The 12,178-nt window shown below is 38.9% G+C and overlaps 1 protein-coding gene across 3 annotated transcripts in view; it reads right to left on the bottom strand.

Moving 5' to 3' along the window:
- PCNX2 (pecanex 2) overlaps positions 1 to 11,689 on the bottom strand; it is a 124,928-nt gene extending 113,239 nt beyond the window's left edge. For 2 of the 3 annotated variants that reach the window (XM_067465206.1, XM_067465223.1), the window contains exons 1-7: positions 11,328 to 11,689; positions 7,772 to 7,971; positions 5,849 to 5,969; positions 4,436 to 4,472; positions 2,357 to 3,634; positions 924 to 1,086; positions 615 to 760 (exon numbers count right to left, since the gene is read on the bottom strand). In XM_067465206.1, coding sequence (XP_067321307.1) covers positions 615 to 760; positions 924 to 1,086; positions 2,357 to 3,634; positions 4,436 to 4,472; positions 5,849 to 5,969; positions 7,772 to 7,971; positions 11,328 to 11,480 — 2,098 coding nt within the window. In that variant the 5' untranslated portion in view covers positions 11,481 to 11,689. The remainder of the gene's footprint in view (positions 1 to 614; positions 761 to 923; positions 1,087 to 2,356; positions 3,635 to 4,435; positions 4,473 to 5,848; positions 5,970 to 7,771; positions 7,972 to 11,327) is intronic. The other variant, XM_067465214.1, reaches the window with a different exon arrangement.
- Between the last annotated feature and the right edge of the window lie 489 nt (positions 11,690 to 12,178).

The raw sequence follows: 12,178 nt of genomic DNA, 5'->3' as shown, positions 1-12,178 counted from the left end.
ATCAAATTTGCGCACAATACACATATCAGGCCAACAAGTGACCGTCACTCATAAAACACTGTAAAACGCAGCAGAAAAGACTTAAAAAGCCAAAAAAATAAAAAATACATTTCAGCACATGCACAAAACCATGTATATATAGACAAACATACACACACACATACACACACACACACACACACACACAAAGCACATATACACAGACTGGGACACAGCAATGCTTGGCAGGGGAGAACTATATATATTTTTTCTATAAAAATATAACAAATATAACTATATTTTTTCTATAAAAATATAACAAAAGGAAAGGAAAATTCTCTGCTTTCTCTTAGTGTTTTGTCAGCTGTTATAGAAATGGATCTTTCTAGGAATGGGTCCCCATGAAAAAATATCTACCTTTTTACTGCTTGTTGGAGTGAGTGGTAGGAGCTGAATGTATTTCAAGAAAGACCAAAATTTCCATCTTTTGCACATGCAAGATTTTGGAACATCTTTACCCTGTTTTTACAGCATTATCCACAGTAAAATAATTATAGAAGTCAATGTTAAAAATAAGTATTTTTTAGTCATAGAAACCCATCATATCTCCCCCCCCCCCTTCCACAAAGCCTTACCATTTTCATCTATGAAAACATGCATTGCATCCACAGACATCTCTTCTTGCAGAGAAGCCTCAGGCCCACTTATGACTTGCAAAACAGAGCTGTCCTGCTGTGATGTCACTCGATAAATTATCTGCCTTTGCCTGGTACTCTGGTAACTTGACACAGAAAAGTAAAAAATTCAAATTACTTTCAAAATTAAAAGCGATTTCTCCCAACCCTCAATTTAAAACATCAGTATATTCAGTAATCCTCCTCTCAGAATAAAGAATCAAAATGCATCATCCCAGACACAAGCAATAAAAAGAGAATTCTTCTTACTGTGCAGTGAACTTCATGGGCTCTGAGACTGTTGGATTAATAGCAGCAGAGTCTTGACTCTGCATCTCTGTCCTATCCTGCTTAGAAGAACCATGATTTTCCTTTTCTGCACAGTGTTTTTCGGTTTCCAGAGACCCTTCATTTTTCTCTGTTGCACAGACATCTGAAAAGCACAAGACGGGGTCACACACAAATGAAAAACTAAGATATTTAAACTTTATTCAGGCTTTTAAAAGAGCTTTGTATCAATATGCAAAGGGAGATAGATGTGATTTCCTCACCACTTGACCATCATTTCTTCTCCCTTCCTACATATTCCATGGATGTGTTTTGTTTATGTGTGTGAACGGACTGAACCAGAGAATGGATTTATTTTCTTCAAAAATAATAATAAACTAAAAACAACATAATGAGCAATGTAACAAATTGTTTGATTATGTCTTTGCAATGAATTAAATTATGATTTTTTAAAAACACCTAGAATCATAGAACCATTAAGTTGGAAGAGACGTTGTGGGCCATCCAGTCCAACCCCTTGCCACGAAGCAGGAAAATCGCATTCAAAGCACCCCCGACAGATGGCCATCCAGCCTCTGTTGAAAAGCCTCCAAAGAAAGAGTCCCCCACCACAATCTGGGGCAGAGAGTTCCACTGCTGAACAGCTCTCACAGTTAGGAAGTTCTTAATATTAAGGTGGAATCTTCTTTCCTGTAGTTTGAAGCCATTATTCTGCATCCTAGTCTCCAGGGCAGGAGAAAACAAGCTTGCTCCCTCCTCCCTATGACTTCCCCTTTCATATTTATACATGGCCAAGCTCATATCAGATACTTTCTGATATCTGCTTGCACAAAAGTATATACAAAACGAGGCAGCTAACCCCTCAAATCTACTCTTCTTCTCCTCCCAGCTCCTGTGGGATCTGTGTTATCAGAGCTCTAGCATAATGCAACTATAGACAGTGTTCCGTTGCTTATGCACACAGAAACTGGCAAACATGATAATGTCCATGTTTGCTTAGAAATGCATAATAGTTTGATGTATCAAAGGAAGAGTAGGAAAAAACAGATTTTGTGTTGTGCAGGGACAGAATAACCAAGAAAGCACTAGGAAAGTACTGCAAGTAGATACTAACATATCACAGAATACAATGCTGGATCAGATTATCAAACCAAAGATACATGTCTCAGTGACATTAGGAGCAAACCCAGGATGCTGATATACCTCCACTGTTACAATTGTTAATACTTTTTTTAAAGAAAAAACTGGTTTAGCTCCTTCCTTATAGAATGCAACAGAATTTAGTGTTTAAAATTTGTCCATAGGAAAATAACATTACATTTCATGCATTTTGGCTTGTCAGCTGTTCTTTATTCATTTAAGTGAATTATTTACATGCCGAGGAATCAAATACTTTTTAAAGCCATGAAGCATACCTTCAGCTGTATCCTTATCTTTTGTGTTCTCTGCTTTTGAATCAGACGTTGTTGCCTTTGAAGTATTGATAGATTCCAGCAGTGAGACAAATTCCAAGAAATTGGATTCATTTGGTATCTGTCCTTCTTTAGCTTCCAAATCAGATTTAGAAGTTGGCAAAAGTTTCTCTTTATCACTCACTGTCTCTGAGGAATTTTTACTTAAAAATACATCGGTTCCACTGTCCACACTGAGCACACGAGCATGTCTCTTTTCATGAGCCCCTTTATGTAAGGGTACATCCAAATTCAGCTGCTTTTCCTTTGAATGTGAACTTGTGATGTTGATATTTTCAGAAGCATTTTCTGGGGAAGTATTTACTTCTTTAGGACTATGTGCTAGGCTGTCACTATATTCTTTTGCAACATTGTCTTGTTCACCTGATTCATAACCAGAACACTGGTTGGATGATGCATCTACATTTAAATTGTCTGGCGTTCTTAAACTTTCACTTATTTCTTGATAAGCATGGCCACCATTATCATCAGATAGTTCAAAAGTAATTACAGGGATTTTCATTTGTTCACTGCTATGCTGATTTGCTGTAACAAAACCAGATTCTGGATCTGAGCTGGATTTTTCAGTGCCTGTTGCTTTCAGGTGGTGTGAACCTTCTAAATCTGTGGCTGAGTTCTGAGTGCTACTCATAGTGATAACTATTTTAATGGGTTCATGTAGAGTCACCGAATCTCCAGGGAGAGAATTGTCAACAAGAGCCAGAGCTACTTCACTTTCTGAATCATCAAAGTGTCCTTTCATATCATCTGCATAAGAAGAGCTCCGCACAGGTCCATCACTTCTCTTGGCTGCAACAGTATTGCATGGTAAGCAACTAGTAGTAACACTGTCTTGAGCGGATGTGCTCAGTAGTTTCTCTCTCATGAAACATTTTGGATTGCTTAAATGCTCAGAAATGATGACTGAATTATCACAGCTCCAAGGCTCAAAAGAAATGCCAGTTTTTAAAATGTCATACTGAGACAGGGAAAGATTTGGCAATTTTTTAACCACACCTTTATCAAGAGATATATCCTCCACTACACCACAGGGCTGCACTTTTTCTTCTTTTTCACTGGTTGCGCTATTGATAAATGTCTCCACTGCATTTGGCTTAGCCACTATTGCTGATGTCGTAGAGTTTGACATAAGTGCCATAGAAGCAGACAAAATGTCTGCTTTTACACAAGGCGAGGTAGATGAAACTGGTGGGACAGACTGGTCTTCCAACACCAATACACCTGATAAGGAGAGAAGGAAAGGCAGGATTATGCAATGTGAACTCATATCACCAATATACTTCTTCTGGCCAAAACAAACAAACAAAAAGACTATCCAAGGAAATTAGTGTGAAGAATATCACATTTAAGCACTTAAAAGATTATATCACTTTCAATTCTTTCTTAAGATAAAATATCCAAAAGGATTGTTAAAGCAGATCATAAGGAAACCACATTATATTTCAATCATTATTCTTTATCATGTGATAAAAAGTGAAAAGAAAGAAATGTGCTCTCTCAATTTTAAAGATTCTATGAAAAGTTCAAAGTGGGGGGGGGGGTTAGAAAAATGAAGACAGACTATCAAGAACAGAAATAATACTTAGAATATTATGCATGGTAGAACTTGTGCAAACTTTAAAATAATGATGTTTAAAATTGTAAGAGGACATGCTCAATATTAATTGTATTACATAACAAATATAAATATATGAGTATATTTACCATATTTTCCTACTCATCCTTTTTATTTTATGATACCTTACAAACATTATGTGTGTCATATCTAACTGACTTTACTCAGTTTGAAGTGTAACTAATTTCAAAGTTAATTCTATAGGATAAGAGAGTGTGCAATCTAACAAATAATAGAAGAGATATGTCAGACAAGCAACAAGAATAAAATATCACATGGCTCCAGTGTTATTTGTACAGTGCCTCGTACTCTCTTTATGAAGTTTAGTTTCACAATGAATAAAAATATTCTTCCGAAAGGTTGTTTTCTTTATACAGTTTAATAGTATTAACACAGTCCAAAAGTACCTTTCAAATCTTCAATAGTTTCTTGTGCAGGCAACTCCTAAAATGAAACACATACACAATATAATTCAAGCTCTCTTTAAATGTGACTTATTTAAATTGGAATACTGTACAGCAGGAAAGCACAGTAAAAACAACCAATATCCCACAAAAGAATCAATGAAATATTTACAATGGCTGAATATAATGATTGCATCCAATGTACACTAGTAGAGGAAGTACTGAGAAGCATGTACATGATCAGGAAACAAAAGGAAAATAAGTTCCACATGCTAATTGATAGTCAGTTGTTTATTCCTTTAAAAAGCTTTCTACAGGAATAAACTGTTGGCCATCAGTTAACTCTCTGTGCTTCCCCCCCCCCCCCCCTTGTTTCCAGAATCTAATGCACACCATCTTTGCCACTCTATTACTGCAAGTTCATTGACCACTATGCATGCAGTGAAGGACTAATGTGCAAACTATTTGTTAATATATATAAAGTACAGTGTATGAATAGTGGCCAGAATCCATGGACAACGTTTAGACCTGTTCAGGTTACAAGGTGACAAAATCTCTGTATTTTAGATCTGGTTCTATGCAAATTCAAAAGCAAAATGCAAGTCTTGAGAATAGCAATGCTCCATTTGGGTGCACAAGCAAAAATGATAAAACTACCTATGCTCCAAATAAATGCAAAGGCTTGCCTAGTAAGCCTTCAAACTTATTTGCTTCTCCATTTGCAAATATCTCTGAAGTGAACACACTAAAACTGTCCCATTCCCTCTGTGATCGAGCAAGTATATTTATAGAACTATAAGTGAGAGGAAACTGGGCGCAAGTGTCAGACAAAGGGAAAATATGGCTCTCTAGATGTTGTTGGGCTGCTATCCCTCACCACTGTCTACAATAGCTAGGGCTAATGGGAGTTGTAGTTGCATTTGGAGGATCAAACACTTCTTCATTCCATCCCTAACAGATCTCAATCTTATCACAAAACTCAAAGCTTGAAAGAAAGGACTTGATCAAATATATTAGTCTTCAACTGTTTTATTTCTCTGGTTGCTGCAGTTGTTTAAAAGCCATTTGGAATATTATCCCACCATGTTTTCACATGTATCTCTAAGTAAGGGGTAGACATAACTGCTATTACACAGTACAGGTGTAACAGAAAAAGAAAATAGTTTCACCTTTCTAGCTTTCTCGTCATGTGTGGTAAGCATGGTGTTTGCAAAACACCAAAGAGTTCTAAATTTCCCTGCCCCTGGTCTACCCCATTTGTGGTCACAGGTACAGCATAATGTAAAGCACAAAGACATTACATTTTTACTACAGGAGACTACAGAAAGCAGCTATGTTAAAAATAACCCTGTAATACATATACAGTTTAAACAGTGGCAATGGGGAGAGTAGAAATGAAGAAAAGATTTTACAAACCAGTACTCCTGAAGAATGATGGGAGAGTATAGCCTGCACTTTAATACTGCTGTGTATGGTGGGTGTTGAACCATTACGCTTGATTTCTTCCACTGCACCATTGTCCCCTACATTATTGCTACTTAAAACAATAAAAAACAAAATTATAGTTTATTTCTAACAATGGAACAACAAGAAAAAAGTTTCCAAAGTGGATCTCTTTCCTCTAGGTCTGGAGTGGGTAGACTTTGGGCCAAAGTGTAAATCAGAATTAGCTACCTGTTGCACCAGTGACTATACACCATATGTACAAATACAAATTTGCACCTACACAATAGTCAGGGATTCCAACACAACACTTCCAAAGTGGCCAATGGAGTTCCATAAAAATCTGATCAGACAACTAAATTAAAATTCCCCTTTTATGGGTAAGAAACACTGGTGTCAAGAGGTAAATGACAAGACCATCCATCCAAATGGAGTTTTTATTTGAGACTAAAGTTTAATATGATCCTTGTAGCCCTGGAATCAGCACTCATGGTTTTACCTACATGCATCTAACAAAATATGTCCTCTCTATTAATGTTCTAGGTCATCCAAGTGATTCTATGGAATGCTTCCATCAGAAGTTATGACAGACTCTTGTTGGGGGACCTAGTAAATTCCTAGCAGTAATTATTTATTTCCCTAGGATTTGCTATTATCTATGGTTTCCTGTTTGCACAGTAAGATCAGAAACATATTCCTCATAGATTTTTTTGTGTGTGCACTTGAGAAACTGCAGGTCATTTCTGGTGTGAAAGAATTGGTCATCTGCAAGGATGTTGCCTAGGGGACGCACTGATGTTTTACGATCCTGTGGGAGGCTTCTCTCATATCACCGCATGAGAAGCTGGAACTGACAACTAACCCCACTCCCCGGATTTGAACCACCAACCTTTCGGTCAGCAGTCCTGCCAGCACAAGGGTTTAACCCATTCCGCCACTGGAGGTTCCCCTCATAGATAGAAAAGTTGTATTGTGCTTGCAGATACATTGAAACCACCACAAATTTTGATCTACCTGTTGCCCACTCCTGTTCTACATGATTGAGATACATCATCCAGTCAACCAATGTTCTCTTTCAGATCTTCCCTGAGGACAAAAACTACATTTCTGAAATAGCTTTGGCTTTGATGAACAGGCAACTTGGGGAAACATTTTCTCCCTTGCTTTTTCATGCTTCACACAGAACAGTGAGGTGATTGTACTGGCCATAAAACAGAATCCAAAAGTCATATTAAGCCATCTGTTCCACGCCATTCCAAAGTAATTCCTCACTTTGCTCATTACTCTTAACTAGCCATTACTGGCACTGATTTAAAAAACAAGATGTTTCCAAATAGTGCACCCTATTTGAAATCATTACATCCCTAAAATTATGAACCACCCATGAATGAAACCCTTACCCCTTGAAAGGGTGGGGCACAGAGCTTACAATGATTACTGTCAGTGCACAAACAACCACTAAGCCTAAGTCATTTGCAAGATGGTGACCCTGTAACACAAGGCTTTATTAGATATTCTCCATTTGCAGGGATATTCTTTAGATTTGTTTATGACACAAAATAGTTAGTAAAACTTAATAACTCATTAAAACATTGATAATTCTTGGTGTAATTGCAACATGTTGCCATGGTGAAATATATTGCTTTGAAATTGAGTCCATCATTTTGAAATATCCTCTACTCAGGTCTATACTCAGCCTCCATTTCTAGGCAGCTGTTTGGCACTACCAACAATGTTTCACATAGAATAGAATTATCTGTACAGCTTTCACATGATTACAGTTTCTCCTTAAGCAGCATATATCCAAAATCTTCCTTCTATTAATGAACATTTTCTAAACTAAATGAGCTGGCATTGGGAAAGATGTTATGTATCAAAGCCAAGGAGGAGACTTACCCAAGATTTATGTGCCGAATTGCATTATCCCTTTTAGCTTCTTTATTTTGCTTTCCTTCTCGCCAAGACACTTTCTGTTGAATGACTTCTCCTTTGTCAAACATAACATGCAGGCGATAATTGACTACTTTGATTACTGTGAACAAGAATGTCACAGAACTACAGTAGACAAAAGCTGTGATGGTGCTGGGAGGGAATGCCTAGATATAAAAATAATAAACAGTTAACACAATTGATCTATAAACTTACCATAACAAGATATCAACAGCTCAAGGTGTGGCAATTTTAATTTGCATCAAGACTGGACTTTACTGAGAATCCTGATACTTTACCCTAGTAACTAAAAACTGTAACAATATAACTACAGTGCTTCATATATAACACCATAGTAAATATTACAACAACTCTATAAAGTTTTGTTTGTTGTCATAACTGAGGAATAATGCTGACCAAAAGGACTTTCTGAACCTCCAGTGGGGAATATGAAACATGGAGCAGAAAGGCCCCGTTCCCCCCAAGAGCATTAGCCACAGAATATCAACATTTGTTTTACTTGTGTATATATTCTTCAAATAGAGAAACCTTAGTTCTTTTTAGTTACACCCCATGCTTCCACTTAAAAAGATGCTCAAAGAAGCAAACACTAATAAAACACACTAAAAACTAAACAGAAGTAAAGTCAAAACAATTCAAATACCTAACTAGTCAGACACATACACTTCTGACATACAAATTCCACTGACAGAGCAGCTATCATCCCAAAGGTCTGGTTAAGAAAGAACAAAAAACACTTCTCCTATTTGTGATGGAATAGCAAAACTAGCTGGGAATTCCGGCATTTGCAAATGCAAAGGTCATTTCAGCATAAAAGGGCTGTCAATATATGGTCAGGATCCAAAAGACTGCTTATGCAGCTGTTATGTTCACACCAGCACAGAACATCAATATTTATGTCAGCAGCACAGGTCTAAAAATGAAAACACACGTGGGATTTTAGCCTTGATGAAACCAACAATTTTGTCTGAGGCAAAGTTCTACAATAATAACAAAATAGCATGAAAGCATCTACTATATGTAACAATATAGCAGATGCTAAGGAACTGTTGCTGCTGCTACTGTTATAGTTGTGTGCCTTTCTTTCCCGTTTTAGGTGATCCAAAGGTTAACCCATCACAGGCAGTGCATCTACATTGTAGAAGTAATGCAGTTTGACACCACTTTACCTGTCATGGTTCAAAGCTATGGAATTGTGGGAGATGTAGTTTGGTGAGGCAACTGTTTGGCAGAGAAGGCTGAAGACCTTGTTGAAAAACCCTACAAATCCGAAAAGTCCATAGTATTAAGCTAAGGCAGTTAAAGTGGTGGCAAAATGCATTGTTTTTAGGATAGATACACCTAGTTCAGGCATGGGCAAACTTTGGCCCTCCGGGCGTTTTGAACTTCAACTCCCACAATTCGTAACAGCCTCAGGCTCCTTCCTTTTTCCTCTCAGCTGCTGACCTAGGGTTTTCTTGACAATAATAATAATAATAACAACAACAACAACAACTTTATTCTTGTATCCCACCACTATCTCCCCAAAGGGACTCAGGGCAACTTACACATGACACAAGGTGCCTAAAACAGATCACAAAATAAAACACAGTATAAAATACAATAGAGTAAAACACATAGGCATACAAAACAACAACTTACAACTCAGTAAAACTTTGCTCATCAACCAATGGCAGTAAGCTACTGTAAACATGATCATGCTGTAAACAATAGGACATGGGAATGGGATAAGTGCGGAGCTTTAACCATGGAAAGAGGGCATGGGTTGAAGTGGAAGGCTGTGTAACTATTGCACCGAACAACTAGGGACTAGGTGTTCTCAAAAGCTTGTTTGAGCAGCCAGGTTTTCAAATCCCTACAGGAGGAGGACAGTGTGGGGGGCCTGCCTGATCTCTCTGGGGAAAATGTTCCAAATCCGGGGGCCACCACCAAAAATGCCCTCTCTCCTCTCCTCACCAACTGCCTCAAATATTGAGCTTTTTTGATAAATGAGTAAATAGCGTTTTGTGTGTGTGTGTACTTAAAAGCTTCATGTTTCCAGTTGACAAACTATATATGTATATTAATAACATGTATTGTTTATAAACTTAACTACCTGATGAAGAGTCCTGTGAGTCAAAACCGGTTGAATATTGGAGTCTACCCTTGTATAATAAAGAAAATAGGACATTTACTGTGCAAGGATTTGGAGTCCATTTATCTGTAGTAAAGACAACAGTACTATTTCCACACACAGGAAGACGATTTTTTTTCATATTTCGAGAAAAGAAAAAATTATATCTGTTAAATGGGAATGTAACAATCCTATGCTTTACTGACATTTGTATTATATGTTGAGCTTCTATGCGTTTAGATACATTTGCATCTCGGCAAGTAGTGGATACTGGTATTTTCAGTTCCAAGAGAACCCATGTATATTTTCAGTATTGATCTTGCCAGTGGGCCAGGGGAGAGGCCTTTGGGCCTGGGTCTCTCTCTATCTCTCTACATACATACATACATACATACATACATACACCTATATAAATAAAAATGTAATGTTCATTTGTGGGATTAACATAACTAAAAAAAAAAGCAACGGGTTACCATCACTCATAAAAACACTGAAAAACACAGCAGAAGAGACGTAAAAAGCCAATAAATAAATAAATAAATAAAATACATTACAATGCACACACAAAACCACATATATACAAATATATACACAAACAAAACACATTTACACAGACTGGGCCACAGCAACGCGTAGCAGGGGACAGCTAGTAATACAATATATTATTATGTTTTTACTGCTTACTGTTATTGCTTTAATGTTTTGATTTGCTTTGGTTTATGTGTATTTGTTACATTGTTGTTCTATTGAGGCCTTGGCCTATGTAAGCTGCATCGAGTCCTTCGGGAGATGCTAGCGAGGTACAAATAAAGTTAATAATAAATAATATTACTAATAATGTACTGTCGAAAGCTTTCATGGCTGGAATCACTGGGTTGTTGTAGGTTTTTTCGGGCTATATGGCCATGTTCTAGAGGCATTTTCTCCTGACGTTTCGCCTGCATCTATAGCAAGCAGATGCAGATGCACTATTACTAATAATAAAATGATATTATAATTATATATTTTATATTAAATGTAATATTACTAATAATATTATAGTATAATGTTATAGTACAATGTAATATCTAATATTAATATTGTGCCATGATAATAATATAATATATTGTATTTACTTTTTACTTGTAAGCTGCTTTGAGTCCCCTTCGAGGTGAGCAGGGCGGCATATAAATGTTGTTAATAAATAATTAGATAAATAGTATATATGCCTGGGTTGTTGTAGGTTTTTTCGGGCTATATGGCCATGTTCTAGAGGCATTCTCTCCTGACGTTTCGCCTGCGTTTATGGCAAGCATCCTCAGATATATATGCCCCCTTCCCAGGAACGGGGGCCTCTAGGTCCCTCCTGCCCCCCTCCTTTCCAGTACCCCCCCCCCCCGGCCCTCTCACCAGATGCAAGGCCATGGGCAGCAGGAGGAGGAAGAGCCACAGATAGAGGTGGCAGCTGTTGGTGAATTTGCTTTGCTCGGGGTCGTGGTACCAGCCTCCGGTCAGCGCCGCCCAGACTCCCTGCCGGAGCAGCTGCAGGCCTTGCGACACCATGGTCCGCCTTGGCCCTTCACTCTCCGACCAGCTGCGCCTTCCCTCCGCCGGGTCCCGAGCCGGACGCCTGGTCCTCCTCCTCCTCCATGCCGGAGGATGCTCGCGAGAAGGATATTCCCATCATGCCCCGCGGCGCTCCCAGGATGCACACACCGACTGCGGCGGGCATCGCAGGAGCGCGAGGGAGGAGGGAGGGGAGGAGGAGGAGCCCTGAGGAGAAGCCCCGCCCCTCTCCATGCAGCGCCTGGGCGCGAGGCAGGAGGCACGCGCACGGGGCGCCTAGCAACCAGAACTTTGAATTGGGGCGGGGCCGGGGAGAGGGGAATACCCGACGGTTCTGGGAACTGCAGTCCAAAAGAGCGCGCCTCCGAAGCTCTGCCTGCCTACGTGAGGCACGCGACGGCTTCCTTCAGTTTGCGTCCCGTGGAATGAATGCAGTTCGACACCATTTTACCTGCTCTGGCTGAATCCTGTGGAATAATACGGGTTGTGGGTTGCTGTAGGTTTTTCGGGCTGTATGGCCATGTTCTAGAAGCATTTTCTCCTGACGTTTCGCCTGCATCTATGGCAGGCATCCTCAGAGGTTGTGATAGTTGTAGGTTTACAAGCTCTTGAGCCTTCTCTGCCAAACTACGACTCCAAGGACACAATAACATTGAGCTAAAGTCATAGTCAAAACCAGGGTATTCCCTGTAGTA

The sequence above is a fragment of the Anolis sagrei genome, chromosome 1, assembly GCF_037176765.1.
Source record: "Anolis sagrei isolate rAnoSag1 chromosome 1, rAnoSag1.mat, whole genome shotgun sequence".
NCBI lineage: Eukaryota > Metazoa > Chordata > Lepidosauria > Squamata > Dactyloidae > Anolis > Anolis sagrei.
Note: the sequence above shows the minus strand (reverse complement) of the source record. Positions and strands in the feature narration are given on the sequence as shown.